The sequence below is a fragment of the Heterodontus francisci genome, chromosome 9 (genome assembly GCF_036365525.1).
Source record: "Heterodontus francisci isolate sHetFra1 chromosome 9, sHetFra1.hap1, whole genome shotgun sequence".
Taxonomy (NCBI): Eukaryota; Metazoa; Chordata; class Chondrichthyes; order Heterodontiformes; family Heterodontidae; genus Heterodontus; species Heterodontus francisci.
Window position 1 is genome coordinate 104708171 of NC_090379.1, and position 25795 is coordinate 104733965.

The window sequence follows — 25795 nt, forward strand, 5'->3', positions numbered from 1 at the left end:
GAGAGAGAGCAGTGTGTCTCTGAGAGAGAGAGCAGTGTGTCTCTGAGAGAGAGAGCAGTGTGTCTCTGAGAGAGAGAGCAGTGTGTGTGTGAGAGAGAGAGAGCAGTGTGTGTGTGAGAGAGAGAGAGCAGTGTGTGTGTGAGAGAGAGAGAGCAGTGTGTGTGTGAGAGAGAGAGAGCAGTGTGTCTCTGTGAGAGAGGGAGAGCAGTGTGTCTCTGTGAGAGAGGGAGAGCAGTGTGTCTCTGTGAGAGAGAGAGAGCAGTGTGTCTCTGTGAGAGAGAGAGAGCAGTGTGTCTCTGTGAGAGAGAGAGAGCAGTGTGTCACTGAGAGAGAGAGAGCAGTGTGTCACTGAGAGAGAGAGAGCAGTGTGTCTCAGAGAGAGGGAGAGCAGTGTGTCTCTGTGAGAGAGGGAGAGCAGTGTGTCTCTGTGAGAGAGGGAGAGCAGTGTGTCTCTGTGAGAGAGGGAGAGCAGTGTGTCTCTGTGAGAGAGGGAGAGCAGTGTGTCTCTGTGAGAGAGAGAGAGCAGTGTGTCTCTGTGAGAGAGAGAGAGCAGTGTGTCACTGAGAGAGAGAGAGCAGTGTGTCTCTGAGAGAGAGGGAGAGCAGTGTGTCACTGTGAGAGAGAGAGAGCAGTGTGTCTCTGTGAGAGAGAGAGCAGTGTGTCACTGAGAGAGAGAGAGCAGTGTGTCACTGAGAGAGAGAGAGCAGTGTGTCACTGAGAGAGATTGAGCAGTGTGTCACTGTGAGAGAGAGAGCAGTGTGTCTCTGTGAGAGAGAGAGCAGTGTGTCACTGTGAGAGAGAGAGCAGTGTGTCACTGTGAGAGAGAGAGCAGTGTGTCACTGTGAGAGAGAGAGCAGTGTGTCACTGTGAGAGAGAGAGCAGTGTGTCTCTGTGAGAGAGAGAGCAGTGTGTCTCTGTGAGAGAGGGAGAGCAGTGTGTCTCTGTGAGAGAGGGAGAGCAGTGTGTTTCTGTGAGAGAGGGAGAGCAGTGTGTTTCTGTGAGAGAGAGAGAGCAGTGTGTCTCTGAGAGAGAGAGCAGTGTGTCTCTGAGAGAGAGAGCAGTGTGTCTCTGAGAGAGAGAGCAGTGTGTGTGTGAGAGAGAGAGAGCAGTGTGTGTGTGAGAGAGAGAGAGCAGTGTGTGTGTGAGAGAGAGAGAGCAGTGTGTGTGTGAGAGAGAGAGAGCAGTGTGTGTGTGAGAGAGAGAGAGCAGTGTGTGTGTGAGAGAGAGAGAGCAGTGTGTCTCTGTGAGAGAGGGAGAGCAGTGCCTCTCTGTGAGAGAGGGAGAGCAGTGTGTCTCTGTGAGAGAGAGAGAGCAGTGTGTCTCTGTGAGAGAGAGAGAGCAGTGTGTCACTGAGAGAGAGAGAGCAGTGTGTCACTGAGAGAGAGAGAGCAGTGTGTCTCAGAGAGAGGGAGAGCAGTGTGTCTCTGTGAGAGAGGGAGAGCAGTGTGTCTCTGTGAGAGAGGGAGAGCAGTGTGTCTCTGTGAGAGAGGGAGAGCAGTGTGTCTCTGTGAGAGAGGGAGAGCAGTGTGTCTCTGTGAGAGAGAGAGAGCAGTGTGTCTCTGTGAGAGAGAGAGAGCAGTGTGTCACTGAGAGAGAGAGAGCAGTGTGTCTCTGAGAGAGAGGGAGAGCAGTGTGTCACTGTGAGAGAGAGAGAGCAGTGTGTCTCTGTGAGAGAGAGAGCAGTGTGTCACTGAGAGAGAGAGAGCAGTGTGTCACTGAGAGAGAGAGAGCAGTGTGTCACTGAGAGAGATTGAGCAGTGTGTCACTGTGAGAGAGAGAGCAGTGTGTCTCTGTGAGAGAGAGAGCAGTGTGTCACTGTGAGAGAGAGAGCAGTGTGTCACTGTGAGAGAGAGAGCAGTGTGTCACTGTGAGAGAGAGAGCAGTGTGTCTCTGTGAGAGAGAGAGCAGTGTGTCTCTGTGAGAGAGGGAGAGCAGTGTGTCTCTGTGAGAGAGAGAGCAGTGTGTCACTGAGAGAGAGAGAGCAGTGTGTCACTGTGAGAGAGAGAGCAGTGTGTCTCTGTGAGAGAGAGAGCAGTGTGTCTCTGTGAGAGAGAGAGCAGTGTGTCTCTGTGAGAGAGAGAGCAGTGTGTCTCTGTGAGAGAGAGAGCAGTGTGTCTCTGTGAGAGAGGGAGAGCAGTGTGTCTCTGTGAGAGAGAGAGCAGTGTGTCACTGAGAGAGAGAGAGCAGTGTGTCACTGAGAGAGAGAGAGCAGTTTGTCACTGTGAGAGAGAGAGCAGTGTGTCTCTGTGAGAGGGAGAGCAGTGTGTCTCTGTGAGAGGGAGAGCAGTGTGTCTCTGTGAGAGAGAGAGCAGTGTGTCTCTGTGAGAGAGAGAGCAGTGTGTCACTGAGAGAGAGAGAGCAGTGTGTCACTGAGAGAGAGAGAGCAGTGTGTCACTGTGAGAGAGAGAGCAGTGTGTCTCTGTGAGAGGGAGAGCAGTGTGTCTCTGTGAGAGGGAGAGCAGTGTGTCTCTGTGAGAGAGAGAGCAGTGTGTCACTGAGAGAGAGAGAGCAGTGTGTCTCTGTGAGAGAGAGAGCAGTGTGTCTCTGTGAGAGAGAGAGCAGTGGGTGTGTGAGAGAGAGAGAGAGAGTGCAGTGCGTGCGTGTGTGAGAGAGAGAGAGTGCAGTGCGTGCGTGTGTGTGAGAGAGCGGTTCGAGTGAGAGAGAGCGGTGCGAGTGAGAGAGAGAGCGGTGCGAGTGAGAGAGAGAGCGGTGCACATGTGAGAGAGAACGCGGTGCGTGTGAGAGAGAGAGCGGTTCGAGTGAGAGAGAGCGGTGCAAGTGAGAGAGAGCGGTGCGAGTGAGAGAGAGCGGTGCGAGTGAGAGAGAGCGGTGCGAGTGAGAGAGAGCGGTGCGAGTGAGAGAGAGCGGTGCGAGTGAGAGAGAGCGGTGCGAGTGAGAGAGAGCGGTGCGAGTGAGAGAGAGCGGTGCGAGTGAGAGAGAGAGCGGAGCGAGTGAGAGAGAGAGCGGAGCGAGTGAGAGAGAGAGAGCGATGCGTGTGAGAGAGAGAGCGGTGCGTGTGAGAGACAGAGAGCAGTGCGTGTGAGAGACAGAGAGCAGTGTGTGTGAGAGACAGAGAGCAGTGCGTGTGAGAGACAGAGAGCAGTGTGTGTGAGAGACAGAGAGCAGTGTGTGTGAGAGACAGAGAGCAGTGTGTGTGAGAGACAGAGAGCAGTGTGTGTGAGAGACAGAGAGCAGTGTGTGTGAGAGACAGAGAGCAGTGTGTGTGAGAGACAGAGAGCAGTGTGTGTGAGAGAGAGAGCAGTGTGTGTGAGAGAGAGAGCAGTGTGTGTGAGAGAGAGAGAGCAGTGTGTCTCTGTGAGAGAGGGAGAGCAGTGTGTCTCTGTGAGAGAGAGAGCTGTGCGAGTGTTAGAGAGAGCGGTGCACATGTGAGAGAGGGAGCGGAGCGAGTGAGAGAGGGAGCGGAGCGAGTGAGAGAGAGAGCGGAGCGAGTGAGAGAGAGAGCGGAGCGAGTGAGAGAGAGAGAGCGGTGCGTGTGAGAGAGAGAGCGGTGCGTGTGAGAGAGAGAGCGGTGCGTGTGAGAGAGAGAGCGGTGCGTGTGAGAGAGAGAGCGGTGCGTGTGAGAGAGAGAGCGGCGCGTGTGAGAGAGAGAGCGGCGCGTGTGAGAGAGAGAGCGGCGCGTGTGAGAGAGAGAGCGGCGCGTGTGAGAGAGAGAGCGGCGCGAGTGAGAGAGAGCGGCGCGAGTGAGAGAGAGCGGCGCGAGTGAGAGAGAGAGCGGCGCGAGTGAGAGAGAGGGCGGCGCGAGTGAGAGAGAGGGCGGCGCGAGTGAGAGAGAGGGCGGCGCGTGTGAGCGAGAGGGCGGCGCGTGTGAGCGAGAGAGCGGCGCGAGTGAGCGAGAGAGCGGCGCGTGTGAGCGAGAGAGCGGCGCGAGTGAGCGAGAGAGCGGCGCGAGTGAGAGAGAGAGCGGCGCGAGTGAGAGAGAGAGCGGCGCGAGTGAGAGAGAGAGCGGCGCGAGTGAGAGAGAGAGCGGCGCGAGTGAGAGAGAGAGCGGCGCGAGTGAGAGAGAGAGCGGCGCGAGTGAGAGAGAGAGCGGCGCGAGTGAGAGAGAGAGCGGCGCGAGTGAGAGAGAGAGCGGCGCGAGTGAGAGAGAGAGCGGCGCGAGTGAGAGAGAGAGCGGCGCGAGTGAGAGAGAGAGCGGCGCGAGTGAGAGAGAGAGCGGCGCGAGTGAGAGAGAGAGCGGCGCGAGTGAGAGAGAGAGCGGCGCGAGTGAGAGAGAGAGCGGCGCGAGTGAGAGAGAGAGAGCGGCGTGTCTCTGTGAGAGAGAGAGCTGTGCGAGTGTTAGAGAGAGCGGTGCACATGTGAGAGAGGGAGCGGAGCGAGTGAGAGAGGGAGCTGAGCGAGTGAGAGAGAGAGCGGAGCGAGTGAGAGAGAGAGCGGAGCGAGTGAGAGAGAGAGCGGAGCGAGTGAGAGAGAGAGCGGAGCGAGTGAGAGAGAGAGCGGAGCGAGTGAGAGAGAGAGAGCGGTGTGTGTCTGAGAGAGAGAGCAGTGTGTGTCTGAGAGAGAGAGCAGTGTGTGTCTGAGAGAGAGAGCAGTGTGTCTGAGAGAGAGAGCAGTGTGTCTCTGTGAGAGAGAGAGAGAGCAGTGTGTGTCTGAGAGAGAGAGCAGTGTGTGTCTGAGAGAGAGAGCAGTGTGTCTGAGAGAGAGAGCAGTGTGTCTCTGTGAGAGAGGGAGAGAGCAGTGTGTCTCTGTGAGAGAGAGAGAGCAGTGTGTGTGAGAGAGAGAAGCAGTGTGTGAGAGAGAGAGAGCAGTGTGTGTGTGAGAGAGAGAGCAGTGTGTGTGTGAGAGAGAGAGCAGTGTGTGTGTGAGAGAGAGAGCAGTGTGTGTGTGAGAGAGAGAGCAGTGTGTGTGTGAGAGAGAGAGCAGTGTGTGTGTGAGAGAGAGAGCAGTGTGTGTGTGAGAGAGAGAGCAGTGTGTGTGAGAGAGAGAGAGCAGTGTGTGTGAGAGAGAGAGAGCAGTGTGTGTGAGAGAGAGAGAGCAGTGTGTGTGAGAGAGAGAGAGCAGTGTGTGTGAGAGAGAGAGAGCAGTGTGTGTGTGAGAGAGAGAGAGCAGTGTGTGTGTGAGAGAGAGAGAGCAGTGTGTGTGTGAGAGAGAGAGAGCAGTGTGTGTGTGAGAGAGAGAGAGCAGTGTGTGTGTGAGAGAGAGAGAGCAGTGTGTGTGTGAGAGAGAGAGAGCAGTGTGTGTGTGAGAGAGAGAGAGCAGTGTGTGTGTGAGAGAGAGAGAGCAGTGTGTGTGTGTGAGAGAGAGAGAGCAGTGTGTGTGTGTGACAGAGAGAGAGAGCAGTGTGTGTGTGTGAGAGAGAGAGAGCAGTGTGTGTGTGTGAGAGAGAGAGAGCAGTGTGTGTGTGTGTGAGAGAGAGAGAGCAGTGTGTGTGTGTGTGAGAGAGAGAGAGCAGTGTGTGTCTGAGAGAGAGAGCAGTGTGTGTCTGAGAGAGAGAGCAGTGTGTGTGTGAGAGAGAGAGCAGTGTGTGTGTGAGAGAGAGAGCAGTGTGTGTGTGAGAGAGAGAGCAGTGTGTGTGTGAGAGAGAGAGCAGTGTGTGTGTGAGAGAGAGAGCAGTGTGTGTGTGAGAGAGAGAGCAGTGTGTGTGTGAGAGAGAGAGCAGTGTGTGTGTGAGAGAGAGAGCAGTGTGTGTGTGAGAGAGAGAGCAGTGTGTGTGTGAGAGAGAGAGCAGTGTGTGTGTGAGAGAGAGAGCAGTGTGTGTGTGAGAGAGAGAGCAGTGTGTGTGTGAGAGAGAGAGCAGTGTGTGTGAGAGAGAGAGAGCAGTGTGTGTGTGAGAGAGAGAGCAGTGTGTGTGTGAGAGAGAGAGCAGTGTGTGTGTGAGAGAGAGAGCAGTGTGTGTGTGAGAGAGAGAGCAGTGTGTGTGTGAGAGAGAGAGCAGTGTGTGTGTGAGAGAGAGAGAGCAGTGTGTGTGAGAGAGAGAGAGCAGTGTGTGTGAGAGAGAGAGAGCAGTGTGTCTCTGTGAGAGGGGGAGAGCAGTGTGTCTCTGTGAGAGATGGAGAGCAGTGTGTCTCTGTGAGAGAGAGAGCAGTGTGTCTCTGTGAGAGAGAGAGCAGTGTGTCTCTGTGAGAGAGAGAGCAGTGTGTCTCTGTGAGAGAGAGAGCAGTGTGTCTCTGTGAGAGAGAGAGCAGTGTGTGTGTGAGAGAGAGAGCAGTGTGTGTGTGAGAGAGAGAGAGCAGTGTGTTTCTGTGAGAGAGGGAGAGCAGTGTGTCTCTGTGAGAGAGAGAGAGCAGTGTGTGTGTGAGAGAGAGAGAGCAGTGTGTGTGTGAGAGAGAGAGAGCAGTGTGTTTCTGTGAGAGAGAGAGAGCAGTGTGTCTGTGAGAGAGAGAGAGCAGTGTGTGTGTGAGAGAGAGAGAGCAGTGTGTGTGTGAGAGAGAGAGAGCAGTGTGTGTGTGAGAGAGAGCAGTGTGTGTGTGAGAGAGAGAGCAGTGTGTGTGTGAGAGAGAGAGAGCAGTGTGTGTGTGAGAGAGAGAGAGCAGTGTGTGTGTGAGAGAGAGAGAGCAGTGTGTGTGTGAGAGAGAGAGAGCAGTGTGTGTGTGAGAGAGAGAGAGCAGTGTGTGTGTGAGAGAGAGAGAGCAGTGTGTGTGTGAGAGAGAGAGCAGTGTGTGTGTGAGAGAGAGAGCAGTGTGTGTGTGAGAGAGAGAGAGCAGTGTGTGTGTGAGAGAGAGAGAGCAGTGTGTGTGTGTGAGAGAGAGAGCAGTGTGTGTGTGAGAGAGAGAGAGCAGTGTGTGTGTGAGAGAGAGAGAGCAGTGTGTGTGTGAGAGAGAGAGCAGTGTGTGTGTGAGAGAGAGAGCAGTGTGTGTGTGAGAGAGAGAGCAGTGTGTGTGTGAGAGAGAGAGCAGTGTGTGTGTGAGAGAGAGAGCAGTGTTTGTGTGTGAGAGAGAGAGAGCAGTGTGTGTCTGAGAGAGAGAGCAGTGTGTGTCTGAGAGAGAGAGCAGTGTGTGTGTGAGAGAGAGAGAGCAGTGTGTGTGTGTGAGAGAGAGAGCAGTGTGTGTGTGTGAGAGAGAGAGCAGTGTTTGTGTGTGAGAGAGAGAGAGCAGTGTGTGTCTGAGAGAGAGAGCAGTGTGTGTCTGAGAGAGAGAGCAGTGTGTGTGTGAGAGAGAGAGAGCAGTGTGTGTGTGTGAGAGAGAGAGCAGTGTGTGTGTGTGAGAGAGAGAGCAGTGTGTGTGTGTGAGAGAGAGAGCAGTGTGGGAGAGAGAGAGCAGTGTGTCTGTGAGAGAGGGAGAGCAGTGTGTCTCTGTGAGAGAGGGAGAGCAGTGTGTCTCTGTGAGAGAGAGAGAGCAGTGTGTCTCTGTGAGAGAGAGAGAGCAGTGTGTGTGTGTGTGAGAGAGAGAGCAGTGTGTGTGTGAGAGAGAGAGCAGTGTGTGTGTGAGAGAGAGAGCAGTGTGTGTGTGAGAGAGAGAGCAGTGTGTGTGTGAGAGAGAGAGAGCAGTGTGTCTCTGTGAGAGAGAGAGAGCAGTGTGTGTGTGTGAGAGAGAGAGCAGTGTGTGTGTGTGAGAGAGAGAGCAGTGTGTGTGTGTGAGAGAGAGAGCAGTGTGTGTGTGAGAGAGAGAGAGCAGTGTGTGTGTGAGAGAGAGAGAGCGGTGCGAGTGAGAGAGAGAGCGGTGCGAGTGAGAGAGAGAGCGGTGCGAGTGAGAGAGAGAGCAGTGTTTGTGTGTGAGAGAGAGAGCTGTGTGTGTATGTAAGTGAGAGCAGTGTTTGTGTGTGTGTGTGAGAGAGAGAGCAGTGTGTGCATGTGAGAGAGCAGTGTTTGTGTGTGAGAGAGAGAGAGAGAGCAGTGTGTGCATGTGAGAGAGCAGTGTTTGTGTGTGAGAGAGAGAGAGAGAGCTGTGTGTGTGTGTGAGAGAGAGCAGTGTTTGTGTGTGTGAGAGAGAGCAGTGTTTGTGTGTGTGAGAGAGAGCAGTGTTTGTGTGTGTGAGAGAGAGCAGTGTTTGTGTGTGTGAGAGAGAGCAGTGTGTGTGTGTGTGAGAGAGAGCAGTGTGTGTGTGTGTGAGAGAGAGCAGTGTGTGTGTGTGAGAGAGAGCAGTGTGTGTGTGTGAGAGAGAGCAGTGTTTGTGTGTGTGTGAGAGAGAGCAGTGTTTGTGTGTGTGTGAGAGAGAGCAGTGTGTGTGTGTGAGAGAGAGCAGTGTGTGTGTGTGAGAGAGAGCAGTGTGTGTGTGTGAGAGAGAGCAGTGTGTGTGTGTGAGAGAGAGCAGTGTTTGTGTGTGTGTGAGAGAGAGCAGTGTTTTTGTGTGTGTGTGAGAGAGAGCAGTGTTTGTGTGTGTGTGAGAGAGAGCAGTGTGTGTCTGTGAGAGAGAGCAGTGTTTGTGTGTGTGTGAGAGAGAGCAGTGTGTGTGAGAGAGAGAGCAGTGTGTGTGAGAGAGAGAGAGCATTGTGTCTCTGTGAGAGAGGGAGAGCAGTGTGTCTCTGTGAGAGAGGGAGAGCAGTGTGTCTCTGTGAGAGAGAGAGCTGTGCGAGTGTTAGAGAGAGCGGTGCACATGTGAGAGAGGGAGCGGAGCGAGTGAGAGAGAGAGCGGAGCGAGTGAGAGAGAGAGCGGTGCGAGTGAGAGAGAGAGAGCGGTGCGTGTGAGAGAGAGAGCGGTGCGTGTGAGAGAGAGAGCGGTGCGTGTGAGAGAGAGAGCGGTGCGTGTGAGAGAGAGAGCGGTGCGTGTGAGAGAGAGAGCGGTGCGAGAGAGAGAGAGCGGTGCGAGTGAGAGAGAGAGCGGTGCGAGTGAGAGAGAGGGCGGCGCGAGTGAGAGAGAGGGCGGCGCGTGTGAGCGAGAGAGCTGCGCGAGTGAGAGAGAGAGCGGCGCGAGTGAGAGAGAGAGCGGCGCGAGTGAGAGAGAGAGCGGCGCGAGTGAGAGAGTGCGGAGCGAGTGAGAGAGAGTGCGGAGCGAGTGAGAGAGAGTGCGGAGCGAGTGAGAGAGAGAGCGGTGCGAGTGAGAGAGAGAGCGGTGCGAGTGAGAGAGAGAGCGGTGCGAGTGAGAGAGAGAGCGGTGCGAGTGAGAGAGAGAGCGGTGCGAGTGAGAGAGAGAGCGGTGCGAGTGAGAGAGAGAGCGGTGCGAGTGAGAGAGAGAGCGGTGCGAGTGAGAGAGAGAGCGGTGCGAGTGAGAGAGAGAGCGGTGCGAGTGAGAGAGAGAGCGGTGCGAGTGAGAGAGAGAGCGGTGCGAGTGAGAGAGAGAGCGAGCTGTGAGTCTCTGAGAGAGACAGTAGTGTGTGTGTGTGAGAGAGAGAGCAGTGTTTGTGTGTGAGAGAGAGAGAGCAGTGTGTGTCTGAGAGAGAGAGAGCAGTGTGTGTCTGAGAGAGAGAGCAGTGTGTGTCTGAGAGAGAGAGCAGTGTGTGTCTGAGAGAGAGAGCAGTGTGTGTGTGAGAGACAGAGAGCAGTGTGTGTGTGAGAGACAGAGAGCAGTGTGTGTGTGAGAGACAGAGAGCAGTGTGTGTGTGAGAGACAGAGAGCAGTGTGTGTGTGAGAGACAGAGAGCAGTGTGTGTGTGAGAGACAGAGAGCAGTGTGTGTGAGAGACAGAGAGCAGTGTGTGTGAGAGACAGAGAGCAGTGTGTGTGAGAGACAGAGAGCAGTGTGTGTGAGAGACAGAGAGCAGTGTGTGTGAGAGACAGAGAGCAGTGTGTGAGAGACAGAGAGCAGTGTGTGAGAGAGAGAGAGCAGTGTGTGTGAGAGAGAGAGCAGTGTGTGTGAGAGAGAGAGCAGTGTGTGTGAGAGAGAGAGCAGTGTGTGTGAGAGAGAGAGAGCAGTGTGTGTGTGAGAGAGAGAGCAGTGTGTGTGTGAGAGAGAGAGAGCAGTGTGTGTGTGAGAGAGAGAGAGCAGTGTGTGTGTGAGAGAGAGAGAGCAGTGTGTGTGTGAGAGAGAGAGAGCAGTGTGTGTGTGAGAGAGAGAGAGCAGTGTGTGTGTGAGAGAGAGAGAGCAGTGTGTGTGTGAGAGAGAGAGAGCAGTGTGTGTGAGAGAGAGAGCAGTGTGTGTGAGAGAGAGAGCAGTGTGTGTGTGAGAGAGAGAGCAGTGTGTGTGTGAGAGAGAGAGCAGTGTGTGTGTGAGAGAGAGAGCAGTGTGTGTGTGAGAGAGAGAGCAGTGTGTGTGTGAGAGAGAGAGCAGTGTGTGTGTGAGAGAGAGAGCAGTGTGTGTGTGAGAGAGAGAGAGCAGTGTGTGTGTGAGAGAGAGAGAGCAGTGTGTGTGTGAGAGAGAGAGAGCAGTGTGTGTGTGAGAGAGAGAGAGCAGTGTGTGTGTGAGTGAGAGAGAGCAGTGTGTGTGTGAGAGAGAGAGAGCAGTGTGTGTGTGAGAGAGAGAGAGCAGTGTGTGTGTGAGAGAGAGAGAGCAGTGTGTGTGTGAGAGAGAGAGAGCAGTGTGTGAGAGAGAGAGAGAGAGCAGTGTGTGTGAGAGAGAGAGAGCAGTGTGTGTGAGAGAGAGAGAGCAGTGTGTGTGAGAGAGAGAGAGCAGTGTGTGTGAGAGAGAGAGAGCAGTGTGTGTGAGAGAGAGAGAGCAGTGTGTGTGAGAGAGAGAGAGCAGTGTGTGTGAGAGAGAGAGAGCAGTGTGTGTGAGAGAGAGAGGGCAGTGTGTGTGAGAGAGAGAGAGCAGTGTGTGTGAGAGAGAGAGAGCAGTGTGTGTGTGAGAGAGAGCAGTGTGTGTGTGAGAGAGAGAGCAGTGTGTGTGAGAGAGAGAGAGAGCAGTGTGTGTGAGAGAGAGAGAGAGCAGTGTGTGTGAGAGAGAGAGAGCAGTGTGTGTGAGAGAGAGAGAGCAGTGTGTGTCTCTGTGAGAGAGGGAGAGAGCAGTGTGTCTCTGTGAGAGAGAGGGAGAGCAGTGTGTGTGTGTGTGAGAGAGAGAGCAGTGTGTGTGAGAGAGGGAGCAGTGTGTGTGTGTGAGAGAGGGAGCAGTGTGTGTGTGTGAGAGAGAGAGCAGTGTGTGTGTGTGAGAGAGAGAGCAGTGTGTGTGTGTGAGAGAGAGAGCAGTGTGTGTGTGTGAGAGAGAGAGCAGTGTGTGTGTGTGAGAGAGAGAGCAGTGTGTGTGTGTGAGAGAGAGAGCAGTGTGTGTGTGTGAGAGAGAGAGCAGTGTGTGTGTGGGAGAGAGAGAGCAGTGTGTGTGTGGGAGAGAGAGAGCAGTGTGGGAGAGAGAGAGCAGTGTGTCTCTGTGAGAGAGAGAGCAGTGTGTGTGTGAGAGAGGGAGAGCAGTGTGTCTCTGTGAGAGAGAGAAAAGTGTGTGTCTGTGAGAGAGAGAGCAGTGTGTGTCTGTGAGAGAGAGAGCAGTGTGTGTGTGAGAGAGAGAGAGCAGTGTGTGTGTGTGTGAGATGGAGAGCAGTGTGTGTGTGTGTGAGATGGAGAGCAGTGTGTGTGTGAGAGAGAGAGCAGTGTGTGTGTGAGAGAGAGAGCAGTGTGTGTGTGAGAGAGAGAGCAGTGTGTGTGTGCGAGAGAGAGCAGTGTGTGTGTGCGAGAGAGAGCAGTGTGTGTGTGCGAGAGAGAGCAGTGTGTGTGTGAGAGAGAGCAGTGTGTGTGTGAGAGAGAGAGCGGTGCGAGTGAGAGAGCAGTGAGTCTCTGAGAGAGAGCAGTGTGTGTGTGTGAGAGAGAGAGCAGTGTGTCTCTGTGAGAGAGAGAGCTGTGTGTGTGAGAGAGAGAGCAGTGTGTGTGTGAGAGAGAGAGAGCAGTGTGTGTGTGAGAGAGAGAGAGCAGTGTGTGTGTGAGAGAGAGAGAGCAGTGTGTTTCTGTGAGAGAGGGAGAGCAGTGTGTCTCTGTGAGAGAGAGAGAGCAGTGTGTCTCTGTGAGAGAGAGAGAGCAGTGTGTCACTGTGAGAGAGAGAGAGCAGTGTGTCACTGTGAGAGAGAGAGAGCAGTGTGTCACTGTGAGAGAGAGAGAGCAGTGTGTCACTGTGAGAGAGAGAGAGCAGTGTGTCACTGTGAGAGAGAGAGAGAGCAGTGTGTCACTGTGAGAGAGAGAGAGCAGTGTGTCACTGTGAGAGAGAGAGAGCAGTGTGTCACTGTGAGAGAGAGAGCAGTGTGTCTCTGAGAGAGAGCAGTGTGTCTCTGTGAGAGAGAGCAGTGTGTCTCTGTGAGAGAGAGCAGTGTGTCTCTGTGAGAGAGAGAGAGCAGTGTGTCTCTGTGAGAGAGAGAGAGCAGTGTGTCACTGTGAGAGAGAGAGCAGTGTGTCACTGTGAGAGAGAGAGCAGTGTGTCACTGTGAGAGAGAGAGCAGTGTGTCACTGTGAGAGAGAGAGCAGTGTGTCACTGTGAGAGAGAGAGCAGTGTGTTTCTGTGTGGGAGAGAGAACAGTGTGTTTCTGTGAGAGAGGGAGAGCAGTGTGTCTCTGTGAGAGAGAGAGCAGTGCGTGTGTGAGTGAGAGAGAGAGCGGGGCGAGTGAGAGAGAGCGGGGCGAGTGAGAGAGAGAGCGGGGCGAGTGAGAGAGAGAGCGGGGCGAGTGAGAGAGAGAGCGGGGCGAGTGAGAGAGAGAGCGGTGCGAGTGAGAGAGAGAGCGGTGCGAGTGAGAGAGAGAGCGCGGTGCGTGTGAGAGAGTGAGCGGTGCGTGTGAGAGAGAGAGCGGTGCGTGTGAGAGAGAGAGCGGTGCGTGTGAGAGAGAGAGCGGTGCGTGTGAGAGAGAGAGCGCTGCGAGTGAGAGAGAGAGCGGGGCGAGTGAGAGAGAGAGCGGGGCGAGTGAGAGAGAGAGCGGGGCGAGTGAGAGAGAGAGCGGTGCGAGAGAGAGAGAGCGGTGCGAGAGAGAGAGAGCGGGGCGAGAGAGAGAGAGCGGGGCGAGAGAGAGAGTGCGGGGCCAGTGAGAGAGTGCGGGGCCAGTGAGAGAGTGCGGGGCCAGTGAGAGAGTGCGGGGCCAGTGAGAGAGAGCGGTGCGAGTGAGAGAGCGGTGCGAGTGAGAGAGAGAGCGGTGCGTGTGAGAGAGAGAGCGGTGCGAGTGAGAGAGAGAGCGGTGCGAGTGAGAGAGAGAGCGGTGCGAGTGAGAGAGAGCGGGGCGAGTGAGAGAGAGAGCGGGGCGAGTGAGAGAGAGAGCGGGGCGAGTGAGAGAGAGAGCGGGGCGAGTGAGAGAGAGAGCGGGGCGAGTGAGAGAGAGAGCGGTGCGAGTGAGAGAGAGAGCGGTGCGAGTGAGAGAGTGCGGGGCCAGTGAGAGAGAGCGGTGCGAGTGAGAGAGCGGTGCGAGTGAGAGAGCGAGCGGTGCGTCTGAGAGAGAGAGCGGTGCGAGTGAGAGAGAGAGCGGTGCGAGTGAGAGAGAGAGCGGTGCGAGTGAGAGAGAGAGCGGTGCGAGTGAGAGAGAGAGCGGTGCGAGTGAGAGAGAGAGCGGTGCGTGTGAGAGAGAGAGCGGTGCGTGTGAGAGAGAGAGCGGTGCGTGTGAGAGAGAGAGCGGTGCGTGTGTGTGAGAGAGCAGTGCGTGTGTGTGAGAGAGAGAGAGAGCAGTGTGTCTATATGAGAGCAGTGTGTGTATGTGAGAGAGAGAGCAGTGTGTCCCTGAGAGAGAGAGCAGTGTGTGTGTGTGAGAGAGCAGTGTGTGTGTGAGAGAGAGAGAGAGCAGTGTGTCTATATGAGAGCAGTGTGTGTATGTGAGAGAGAGCAGTGTTTGTGTGTGTGTGTGAGCGAGAGCAGTGTTTGTCTGTGAGAGAGAGAGAGAGCAGTGTGTGTATGTCAGAGAGAGCATTGTTTGTGTGTGAGAGAGAGAGAGAGCAGTGTGTGTGAGAGAGAGAGCAGTGTGTGAATGTAAGAGAGAGCAGTGTGTGAATGTAAGAGAGAGCAGTGTGTGAATGTAAGAGAGAGCAGTGTGTGTATGTGAGAGAGCAGTGTTTGTGTGTGTGAGAGAGAGAGAGAGAGAGCTGTGTGTGTATGTAAGAGAGAGCAGTGTTTGTATGTGAGAGAGAGAGAGCAGTGTGTGTATGTGAGAGAGAGCAGTGTTTGTGTGTGTGTGAGAGAGAGCAGTGTGTGTATGTAAGAGAGAGCAGTGTTTGTGTGTGTGAGAGAGAGCTGTGTGTGTATGTAAGAGAGAGCAGTGTTTGTGTGTGTGTGAGAGAGATAGCAGTGTGTGTATGTGAGAGAGCAGTGTTTGTGTGTGTCTGTGAGAGAGAGAGCAGTGTGTGTCTGTGAGAGAGAGAGCAGTGTGTCCCTGAGAGAGAGAGCAGTGTGTGTATGTGAGAGAGAGAGCAGTGTGTGTGTGTGAGAGAGAGCAGTGTGTCTCTGAGAGAGAGAGAGCAGTGTTTGTGTCTGTGAGAGAGAGAGAGAGCAGTTTGTCTATATAAGAGAGAGCAGTGTGTGTATGTGAGAGAGAGCAGTGTTTGTCTGTGAGAAAGAGAGAGAGCAGTGTGTGTATATAAGAGAGAGCAGTGTTTGTGTTTGTGTGTGTGTGTGTGTGTGTGTGTGTGTGAGAGAGAGAGAGCAGTGTGTGTATGTAAGAGAGAGCAGTGTGTGTATGTAAGAGAGAGCAGTGTGTGTGTGAGAGAGCAGTGTTTGTGTGTGTGAGAGAGAGAGAGAGCGCTGTGTGTGTATGTGAGAGAGAGCAGTGTTTGTGTGTGTGTGAGAGAGAGCAGTGTGTGTAAGAGAGAGCAGTGTTTGTGTGTGTGTATGTGAGAGAGCAGTGTTTGTGTGTGTGAGAGAGAGAGCTGTGTGTGTATGTAAGAGAGAGCAGTGTTTGTGTGTGTGTGTGAGAGAGAGAGCAGTGTGTGTATGTGAGAGAGCAGTGTTTGTGTGTGTGAGAGAGAGAGAGAGCTGTGTGTGTATGTAAGAGAGAGCAGTGTTTGTGTGTGTGTGTGAGAGAGAGAGCAGTGTGTGTGAGAGAGAGAGCAGTGTTTGTGTCTGTGAGAGAGAGAGAGAGCAGTGTGTCTATATAAGAGAGAGCAGTGTGTGTATGTGAGAGAGAGCAGTGTTTGTGTGTGTGTGTGAGAGAGAGCAGTGTTTGTCTGTGAGAAAGAGAGAGAGCAGTGTGTGTGTGAGAGAGAGAGAGCAGTGTGTGTGTGAGAGAGAGAGAGCAGTGTGTTTCTGTGAGAGAGGGAGAGCAGTGTGTCTCTGTGAGAGAGAGAGAGCAGTGTGTCTCTGTGAGAGAGAGAGAGCAGTGTGTCTCTGTGAGAGAGAGAGAGCAGTGTGTCACTGTGAGAGAGAGAGAGCAGTGTGTCACTGTGAGAGAGAGAGAGCAGTGTGTCACTGTGAGAGAGAGAGAGCAGTGTGTCACTGTGAGAGAGAGAGAGCAGTGTGTCACTGTGAGAGAGAGAGCAGTGTGTCTCTGAGAGAGAGCAGTGTGTCTCTGAGAGAGAGAGCAGTGTGTCTCTGTGAGAGAGAGCAGTGTGTCTCTGTGAGAGAGAGCAGTGTGTCTCTGTGAGAGAGAGAGAGCAGTGTGTCTCTGTGAGAGAGAGAGAGCAGTGTGTCACTGTGAGAGAGAGAGCAGTGTGTCACTGTGAGAGAGAGAGCAGTGTGTCACTGTGAGAGAGAGAGCAGTGTGTCACTGTGAGAGAGAGAGCAGTGTGTCACTGTGAGAGAGAGAGCAGTGTGTCACTGTGAGAGAGAGAGCAGTGTGTCACTGTGAGAGAGAGAGCAGTGTGTTTCTGTGTGGGAGAGAGAACAGTGTGTTTCTGTGAGAGAGGGAGAGCAGTGTGTCTCTGTGAGAGAGAGAGCAGTGCGTGTGTGAGTGAGAGAGAGAGCGGGGCGAGTGAGAGAGAGAGCGGGGCGAGTGAGAGAGAGAGCTGGGCGAGTGAGAGAGAGAGCGGTGCGAGTGAGAGAGAGAGCGGTGCGAGTGAGAGAGAGCGCGGTGCGTGTGAGAGAGTGAGCGGTGCGTGTGAGAGAGAGAGCGGTGCGTGTGAGAGAGAGAGCGGTGCGTGTGAGAGAGAGAGCGGTGCGTGTGAGAGAGAGAGCGGTGCGTGTGAGAGAGAGAGCGGTGCGTGTGAGAGAGAGAGCGGTGCGTGTGAGAGAGAGAGCGGTGCGTGTGAGAGAGAGAGCGGTGCGTGTGAGAGAGAGAGCGCTGCGAGTGAGAGAGAGAGCGGGGCGAGTGAGAGAGAGAGCGGGGCGAGTGAGAGAGAGAGCGGGGCGAGTGAGAGAGAGAGCGGGGCGAGTGAGAGAGAGCGGGGCGAGAGAGAGAGAGCGGTGCGAGTGAGAGAGTGCGGGGCCAGTGAGAGAGTGCGGGGCCAGTGAGAGAGAGCGGTGCGAGTGAGAGAGCGGTGCGTGTGAGAGAGAGAGCGGTGCGTGTGAGAGAGAGAGCGGTGCGTGTGAGAGAGAGAGCGGTGCGAGTGAGAGAGAGAGCGGTGCGTCTGAGAGAGAGAGCGGTGCGTGTGAGAGAGAGAGCGGTGCGTGTGAGAGAGAGAGCGGTGCGAGTGAGAGAGAGAGCGGTGCGAGTGAGAGAGAGAGCGGTGCGAGTGAGAGAGAGAGCGGTGCGAGTGAGAGAGAGAGCGGTGCGAGTGAGAGAGAGAGCGGTGCGAGTGAGAGAGAGAGCGGTGCGAGTGAGAGAGAGAGCGGTGCGAGTGAGAGAGAGAGCGGTGCGAGTGAGAGAGAGAGCGGTGCGAGTGAGAGAGAGAGCGGTGCGAGTGAGAGAGAGAGCGGTGCGAGTGAGAGAGAGAGCGGTGCGAGTGAGAGAGAGAGCGGTGCGAGTGAGAGAGAGAGCGGTGCGTGTGAGAGAGAGAGCGGTGCGTGTGAGAGAGAGAGCGGTGCGTGTGTGTGAGAGAGAGAGAGAGCAGTGTGTCTATATGAGAGCAGTGTGTGTATGTGAGAGAGAGAGCAGTGTGTCCCTGAGAGAGAGAGCAGTGTGTGTGTGTGAGAGAGCAGTGTGTGTGTGTGAGAGAGAGCAGTGTGTCTATATGAGAGCAGTGTGTGTATGTGAGAGAGAGCAGTGTTTGTGTGTGTGTGTGAGCGAGAGCAGTGTTTGTCTGTGAGAGAGAGAGAGAGCAGTGTGTGTATGTAAGAGAGAGCATTGTTTGTGTGTGAGAGAGAGAGAGAGCAGTGTGTGTGAGAGAGAGAGCAGTGTGTGTGAGAGAGAGAGCAGTGTGTGAATGTAAGAGAGAGCAGTGTGTGAATGTAAGAGAGAGCAGTGTGTGTATGTGAGAGAGCAGTGTTTGTGTGTGTGAGAGAGAGAGAGAGAGCTGTGTGTGTATGTAAGAGAGAGCAGTGTGTGTCTGTGAGAGAGAGAGCAGTGTGTGTCTGAGAGAGAGAGCAGTGTGTGTGTTTGTGAGAGAGAGATCAGTGTGTGTGTGTGAGAGAGAGAGCAGTGTGTCCCTGAGAGAGAGAGCAGTGTGTGTATGTGAGAGAGAGAGCAGTGTGTGTGTGTGAGAGAGAGCAGTGTGTCTCTGAGAGAGAGAGAGCAGTGTTTGTGTCTGTGAGAGAGAGAGAGAGCAGTTTGTCTATATAAGAGAGAGCAGTGTGTGTATGTGAGAGAGAGCAGTGTTTGTCTGTGAGAAAGAGAGAGAGCAGTGTGTGTATATAAGAGAGAGCAGTGTTTGTGTTTGTGTGTGTGTGTGTGTGTGTGTGAGAGAGAGCAGTGTGTGTATGTAAGAGAGAGCAGTGTGTGTGTGAGAGAGCAGTGTTTGTGTGTGTGAGAGAGAGAGAGAGCGCTGTGTGTGTATGTGAGAGAGAGCAAGCGCTGTGTGTGTATGTGAGAGAGAGCAGTGTTTGTGTGTGTGTGAGAGAGAGCAGTGTGTGTAAGAGAGAGCAGTGTTTGTGTGTGTGTATGTGAGAGAGCAGTGTTTGTGTGTGTGAGAGAGAGAGAGCTGTGTGTGTATGTAAGAGAGAGCAGTGTTTGTGTGTGTGTGTGAGAGAGAGAGCAGTGTGTGTATGTGAGAGAGCAGTGTTTGTGTGTGTGAGAGAGAGAGAGAGCTGTGTGTGTATGTAAGAGAGAGCAGTGTTTGTGTGTGTGTGAGAGAGAGAGCAGTGTTTGTGTCTGTGAGAGAGAGAGAGAGCAGTGTGTCTATATAAGAGAGAGCAGTGTGTGTATGTGAGAGAGAGCAGTGTTTGTCTGTGAGAAAGAGAGAGAGCAGTGTGTGTATGGAAGAGAGAGCAGTGTTTGTGTGTGAGAGAGAGAGAGAGCAGTGTGTGTATGTGAGAGAGAGCAGTGTTTGTGTATGGAAGAGAGAGCAGTGTTTGTGTGTGAGAGAGAGAGAGAGCAGTGTGTGTATGTGAGAGAGAGCAGTGTTTGTGTGTGTGTGAGAGAGAGCAGTGTTTGTGTGTGTGAGAGAGAGCAGTGTGTGTATGTAAGAGAGAGCAGTGTTTGTGTGTGAGAGAGAGCTGTGTGTGTATGTAAGAGAGAGCAGTGTTTGTGTGTGTGTGTGAGAGAGAGAGCACTGTGTGTATGTGAGAGAGCAGTGTTTGTGTGTGAGAGAGAGAGAGAGAGAGAGCTGTGTGTGTGTGTGAGAGAGAGCAGTGTTTGTGTCTGTGTGAGAGAGAGTAAGAGCAATGTGTGTATGTAAGAGAGAGCAGTGTTTGTGTGTGAGAGAGAGAGAGAGCAGTGTGTGTATGTGAGAGAGAGCAGTGTTTGTGTGTGTGTGAGAGAGAGAGAGAGAGCAGTGTGTGTGTGTGTGAGAGAGAGCAGTGCTTGTGTCTGTGTGAGAGAGAGAGCAGTGTGTGTATGTAAGAGAGAGCAGTGTTTGTGTGTGAGAGAGAGAGAGAGCAGTGTGTGTATATAAGAGAGAGCAGTGTGTGTATATAAGAGAGAGCAGTGTGTGTATGTGAGAGAGAGCAGTGTTTGTGTGTGTGTGAGAGAGAACAGTGTGTGTGTGTGAGAGAGAGAGCAGTGTGTGTCTGTGTGAGAGAGAGAGCAGTGTGTGTGTTTGTGAGAGGGAGAGCAGTGTGTGTGTGTGTGAGAGAGAGAGAGCAGTGTGTGTGTGTGAGAGAGAGCAGTGTTTGTGTGTATGTGTGTCAGACAGAGAGAGAGCAGTGTTTGTGTGTGTGAGAGAGAGCAGTGTGTGTATGTGAGAGAGAGCAGTGTTTGTGTGTGTGAGAGAGAGAGCAGTGTTTGTGTGTGTGAGAGAGCAGTGTTTGTGTGTGTGTGTCAGACAGAGAGAGAGCAGTGTTTGTGTGTGAGAGAGAGCAGTGTTTGTGTGTGTGTGTGTCAGACAGTGAGAGAGCAGTGTTTGTGTGTGTGTATGTGAGAGAGAGCAGTGTTTGTGTGTGTGTGTCAGAGAGAGAGCTGTGTGCGTATGTAAGAGAGAGAGAGCAGTGTGTGTATGTGAGAGAGAGCAGTGTTTGTGTGTGTCAGAGAGAGCTGTGTGTATATCTAAGAGAGAGAGAGAGCAGTGTGTGTATGTGAGAGAGAGCAGTGTTTGTGTGTGTGAGAGAGAGCAGTGTTTGTGTGTGTGTGTGTGTGTGTGTGTGTCAGAGAGAGAGAGATGTGTGTATATGTAAGAGAGAGAGAGAGCGGTGTGTGTATGTGAGAGAGAGCAGTGTGTGTATGTGAGAGAGAGCAGTGTGTGTATGTGAGAGAGAGCAGTGTTTGTGTGTGAGAGAGAGCAGTGTTTGTGTGTGTGAGAGAGAGAGCAGTGTTTGTGTGTGTGAGAGAGAGAGAGGGAGAGCAGTGTGTGTATATAAGAGAGAGCAGTGTTTGTGTGTGTGAGAGAGAGAGAGAGAGCAGTGTGTGTATTTGAGAGAGAGAGCAGTGTGTGTATTTGAGAGCGAGAGCAGTGTGTGTGAGAGAGAGAGCAGTGTGTGTGTGTGTGAGAGAGAGAGGGAGAGCAGTGTGTGTATGTAAGAGAGAGCAGTGTTTGTGTGTGTGTGAGAGAGACAGAGAGAGAGCAGTGTGTGTATGTAAGAGAGAGAGAGAGCAGTGTGTGTCAGTGACAACCAGCAGTACACTGTGGCTGCCATGTGTGCTATCCACAAGATGTACTGCAACAACTCGCCAACACTTTTTGGACATTGAACGTCCACCACCTAGGAGACAAGGGCAGCAGGTACATGGGAACACCACCACCTCCAGGTTCCCCTCCAAGTCACACACGATCCTGACTTTGAAATATATCGCCATTCCTTCATAGTCGCTGGGTGAAAATCTTGGAATTCGCTACCTACCAGCACTGTGGGACAATATCTCCTCAAAATATTTATTTGTTGTGTGTGGTTTGCTTACCACAAAGCATGTCACCTTGAAATTGTTTTGAGTGGCCGCGCATACATGGTTTCTGAATGGGACATGTGAGCAGCCTGCGTGGTACCTTCTGGGTTGATGCGCATGTGCACAGCTTAGAGGGAAGATTGCTGTGAGTGTAACTTTACCACATAGACTGCAGTGCTTCAAGAAGGTGGTGTCTCACCAGCACCTCTCAAGGGCAAGTAGGGTTGGGCAATAAATGGCAGCCTTGCCTGCGACATCCACATCCTGAGAATGAATTTTAAGGAAACTAACACAAAATGCCCCTTCCAATGGGGGTATTTTATCCTCAACATTTTGCCATGTAATGAGGTAACTGTTCATGTGCAGTATATTCCTTAATGGTTATTCCACTGCCTTCTTGGTACATATTTAATTTGAACACTAACATTAATACTGTACTGCCCTGTCTGCCAGTGAGTACCAGGTGAAGGAGTTGCCGAAGGGAACACAGGGGAAGGGTTACCGTAGCCACGGTCTACTGGAGAAGCACAGTCCTGACAGCGCCTGCTCGGTGGATTATTCCAGCAGCCACTTTTCCAGCCCTGAACATCCACACGAAGGTTAGAACCCAGAGTGGATTTTCAACCCATACTTATTACTCCCGCTGTAGGAAAAAGACTTGATATTCCTGTGCAAGTTTAGTGGAGTTTTTTTTGGTTCTTTCTGATCATGAGTAGATGCTGGTGTTGAAACATAGAATTTATAGCACAGAAACAGGCCATTCGGCCCAGCAGCTCTATGCCAGGGTTAATGCTCCACATGAGCCTCCTCCCATCCCTCTACATCTCACCCGAACAGAATACCCTTGTATTCCTTCCTCCCTCAAACGTATCTATGCTATTCACTAATACCGGAAGAATAGCATTGGGCACTCTCCGTTCCAGAACTGGATGGTTTAGCAGCTCCCTCTATTCTGTCCACTTGGATAGGACATGTACATCTAGGTCAGTTTGCAGTCAGTTGCACTCTGCCTGGGTTGGACTTAAAAACAGATCCCAGAGGCTGGAAGACATTGTTGTAACTCCACCCCCCCGCTCCCTCAGATGGACTGGGTTTTATACAGGTCCTAAGCCCAAAGAGAGCGTAGCCTGGAAATTAAGCTGTGCGTGATACTGTTCATTCATATGAAATTGCTCTAAGAGAGGCTGTTCCAGAGGTCTGATGGTAGTTATATGAGGTTTAGTCCACTTGGAGGTAGCTGGAGAAGAGGCTGTGTGATGTGGGCACGCTCAGTGGCCTCTCCAGAGGCTGGCTGAGGAGGGAGAAGGCGTACTGCTCCTCCTACAAGGTGTCTTTGAGTGCCTCTGCACCCGGACCTGTGGAGGTATGAACTAGTACCAAAGTTTGGGTTAAAAATCTATTCAGGAGGTCATTACCTTCTATTAACGTAACAGATTCCGAATGTACAGAGCCGCTGAGCGTGGATGGGATCTCCTCAGACATGGAGGAGGAAGAGGATGAGCTCAGCAGAAGCTTCCCACGGGAGACAGCAGTGCCGAGAACCCCGGATCAGGAAAAGTTCTTGAAGCAACATTTTGGGACCCTGGCCGATGAGAGTGTTGGAGGTAAGACTGTCTCCACTGTGTGAAAAGTTTACATTTCCAAAGCTTATACAGTGCCAGCTATGGAATCTAGAATTAGATAATGTGCACCTTTGAGTTAGTGACACTGCACATCTTGGGAGTTTTTATGCCAAGGAGTAGGTTTCCCAGCAAGCCAACTTTTTCCTGGAAGTTTTCCCCAATGGTAAGCGGTGCAGAGGCATAAGCTGGCAGCTGCCTCCGATCTATGGTTAGTGCTGTAGGATTCGCTGAGGTCAAACAGAGGTGAAAGGCAGCTCCTTGGGCCCCAACTGCTGTCCATCCTTCAAGAAACATGCCTGGATTGTTAATTATAGGTAGTCAAAGAGTCTTCTGTGTACTACCAGCCGTGTCCCACGATGAGGAGCATCTTCAAGTATTCACTTCCCAATTGAGTATTTATCAACATTCTGCAGTTTTTAAAACTTTTCGGGGGTATTTTGAGTAATTTTTGCCCTCATCATTATTTTTGTATTTTTTCCCCTGTAATCTTCTTGCCTATCCTGAAGACAGTAACTCCATGGTCTCCAGTTCTTCGTTGGAAGTAGCCATTCTTCAATTATGAGTTGAAGCAGTGAGGGGGGGGGGAGGGGAGTCCCAGCTGAGTCAGTCCTGTCCTCACTCAACATCTGCACATGTTCATAGTTGCCAGTAGGGGCTGCTGGATGGTGATCAGGGACCCTGGCAAATTTGCACCTTTCTGGCCCAGTGAGGCAAGCAAGAAACCGTGTCTTTCACAGCCTCAGGATGCCCAAAGCACTTTGCAGCCAATCAAGTTATTTTTGAAGTGTAGTCACTGTTGTACTGTAGGGAATGTGGCAGCCAATTTGTGCACAGCAAGATCCCACAAACAGATAATCTGTTTGAGTGATGTTGCTTGTGGAATAAATACTGGTCAGGACACCAGGTGGCTGGGATGGAAAACTCTCCCTGCTCTTCTTTGAAATGGTGCGGTGAGATCTTTGACGCCACCTAAGAGGGTAGGCAGGGCCTCCGTTTAACATCACATCTGAAAGACGGCACCTCTGACAGAGGAGCACTCCATCAGTACTGCACTGAAGCGTCAGCCTAGACCTTGTGCTCAAGTACCGAAGTGGGACTTGAACCCACAACCTTCTGACTGGTCAGAGTGCTATCCACTGAGTCTTGGCTGACGACGGTAAAGCTGCCATTACGGCCCCGAGTGAGACCAGCTAACTCAATACAGACCAGGAAGTGAAGCTGGGGCTTTATAGCTCGTCTACCTGCTTCATCAACTTGCTTACTATCTTTATCCTCTTCTTTTTCTGCCTGGACTGATTCTGCCAGGGGCACTACCTGATCACTACAGTTTGATCTACTCCCCTTTTACTCTGTCCCGTTGCAGTGGTGTCCTGCACTCTGGGCCTTGACTCTTCACCAAGGTTCAATCTGTAATAAGTAAGGGCAACCCTGTGCTGAGTTCTCTGATCTTGTCTGGGGATGGCACTTAAGACTATAACAATCTGCCTCGATCACCTTGGGTGTAGGGAGAGGGGAAAATAAAACCCCCTGACGTTCTTGCTCCTAATCATTGTCACGCTGGAAATGCACCTATCAGTTAAGTAAAGGATACCCCCACAGACAAACACTGACTTCACTGACAGAGCTCACTCGGGGGAGGGTGGTGGCAAACAGCACACGTGCAACTGTGGGCCAACATGAGGTCAGTGACATCAGGAGATAAGGACGTGGGATAATTGTTGAGGGACGAAAGCAATCCCTGTAGTTGGCTGTCGGGGACACGTGACTGCTTGGAAACTTCCTGCACCCCTCAGGAAGACTCTGGAGCCTCTGTTCAGCTCGGATTGGCACTGGAATCTGCACCCAGCCCGCACTGTTACACTGAGCACACTCCCCATGGTTCTACATTTTTAATAACGTATATACATTACACCGACAGTGAAATCTGACCGTCGACTGGACAGCCAGAAGCCATTGTTTACAAGAGAGACAGAAGATCTGCTGAACCCTCGGCTCAGCATTTCAGCAAGATTCCTGTCTCGATCGCTGACATCAAGTTCCAGGTCAGTGGAGAGAACTCGTCATGTATTTCTAGAATAATATATCATTTGTTAGTAAAATCAATTACTGAGAGTTATTGGAAGCTTGTGTCTCTTGAAAAAGGGAATATGTGCTTGTGTTACAGGGGAGGGGGAGTGTGCCTGCGTTTCAGAGAGTGTGTGTGCCTATGTTTTGGAGAGCATGCGCCTGTGTTACAAGGCATTGTCTGTGTACAGGGTGTGTGTGCCTGTATTACAGGGAGGCGTGTGCCTGTGATACGGGGTCGTGGGCCTGTGTTACAGGAGGGCCTGTGCTAGTGCTACAGGGTGGCGTGTGCTTGTGTTACGGGGGGTGGTGTGTGTGTTAAAGGAGGCATGTGCCTGTGTTACAGGGGACAGTGTCTGTTATGAGGGTGCATGAGCCTATGTTATGGGGGTGTATGCCTGTGTTAGGGGTGCCTGTGTTGCAGGGGTTTATGCCTGTGTGGAATGTGCTTGTGTTCTGGGGAACGCCATTGAGAACAATTCCTGGCAACTGGGAACATCGCTGGGTGCTGGGGGAGATTAGACCAACAATCAGGAGGAAGGGAAGATTGACAGAGAGTGCAAGTTTGGAGAGGGGTTGATGGCTGATTATGGTATAAGATTTGCTTGAGGTGCAAGGTGGAGTGCTCCTTGTCCTCCTGGCCCACAAGCAATGCTGCAAAAAATGTCTAGCTGCTGCATCCGGCTGCTCCCGCTCCCATTTCACGGGCAGTTTTGCTGGTCCCCGGGAAACCCAGCAGGCCAGCATTAAATTTAAATGGCTGCCAAAATACCAGGAACAGGGTCGCTATTAAATATTATGGCAGACCTGTCTCTCTAGAGCAGGTTACTCATTCTCCCCCAAACCCACCGTGGTTAGACCAGAAAGGGTGCATTGACAGCTGGTTGGGGTCGGATTACCCAGTTTCCTTTACTGTTAACCCCACCCTGCCCCGACTCTCATAGCATTGTGTATTGTCAACATGCATATGGAAGCTAACCCAATGCTGACAGACCAATTCACTGTACAGCAACATGTAGATGAGGAGGAGGAGAGGGCCAAAGATGAATGCCTGGGGAGTTGCAGAGATAACTATGCTGGTATGGGGTACGTAATTGGAGGTGTACTGGCTGCGTTGCGATCTACAGAACTGAAACCCAGCAGTCCATGGAGCTGGACTACAAGGGCAAGCAGTGAAGGAGGATGCCATGGAGAGATTGTAGATGAGAAGGGGGGGGATAAGACACTGTGGGTGCTGTTATTGAAGATATAATTGGTGACTGACGAGAAGTAATCTCCATGTTATGAGATTGATGGAATCTGAAGTGAAGGTGTTTGAACGAGATGTCATGGAAAGGTGAGCTTGGAGCACAGGTAACGGCATGCTCAAGAACCTCGGAACAAAAATGAGGGTTAGAGAGGGAACCATATTTGGAGAGAGCAGACAGCTGAAGAATGGGCTTTTAGAAGAGGATTGTGATGACAACTTCAGAATGAAGGTTAGTACACAGCAAAGAGAGGCATTGGTGAATGTGCTATCCAAGAGAGGTAATTGAGTGGTTAGGAGTTGGATAGCCAGGGCTTCAAGAAGGAGCAGTTGGGTTTAATGGAAGAAATGAGTGTGGCGAGGTCAAGGTTGGAGAGTGAAGGGGCTAGGGTGAGTGAGTGGTGGTTGGAAGGTGTGGGGGGCAAGTTCACAACTGAGACAGCTGGCTGAATGGTTTCAGTCTTGGAGCACACCTGGTCTAACATAGGTTTCGTCCAGCACCAGATGTGGCTTGACAATGTCAAGCATTACTGGGCTTGCTTTTCCACAGCCAAATCCTCCTGCTAATACTCCAGGAACATCCTGAGGGTAAGGAAGATCCACAAAGAAATCCAAAAGCACCTGGTACTTGCTTTAGAAATGAGATTGAAAGGAGTGGGGAAGAGGGTTTGATGAGATAGTTTGCCCTTGAGAAAAGGAGTTGTTGGTTGTCCTGATGATGAGCCTGGTGTAGTAGAGCTGTTCAAAATTATAAGGGGTTTTGATAGAGTAAATAGAGATAAACTTTACACTGGCAGGTGGGTTTGTAATTAAAAGAACACAAATTTCAGATAATTGGCGAAAAAGCCAGAGGGCAGACGAGAAATC

General features: G+C 52.3%; 1 protein-coding gene across 3 annotated transcripts in view; it reads left to right on the forward strand.

The window, feature by feature from the left end:
- The window catches only part of mapkbp1 (mitogen-activated protein kinase binding protein 1), a 368915-nt gene that overhangs the window by 311137 nt on the left and 31983 nt on the right, over positions 1 to 25795 (forward strand). For 2 of the 3 annotated variants that reach the window (XM_068039616.1, XM_068039619.1), the window contains 3 exons: positions 20450 to 20595; positions 21430 to 21600; positions 23537 to 23660. In XM_068039616.1, the coding sequence (XP_067895717.1) occupies positions 20450 to 20595; positions 21430 to 21600; positions 23537 to 23660 (441 nt within the window). The remainder of the gene's footprint in view (positions 1 to 20449; positions 20596 to 21429; positions 21601 to 23536; positions 23661 to 25795) is intronic. The other variant, XM_068039618.1, reaches the window with a different exon arrangement.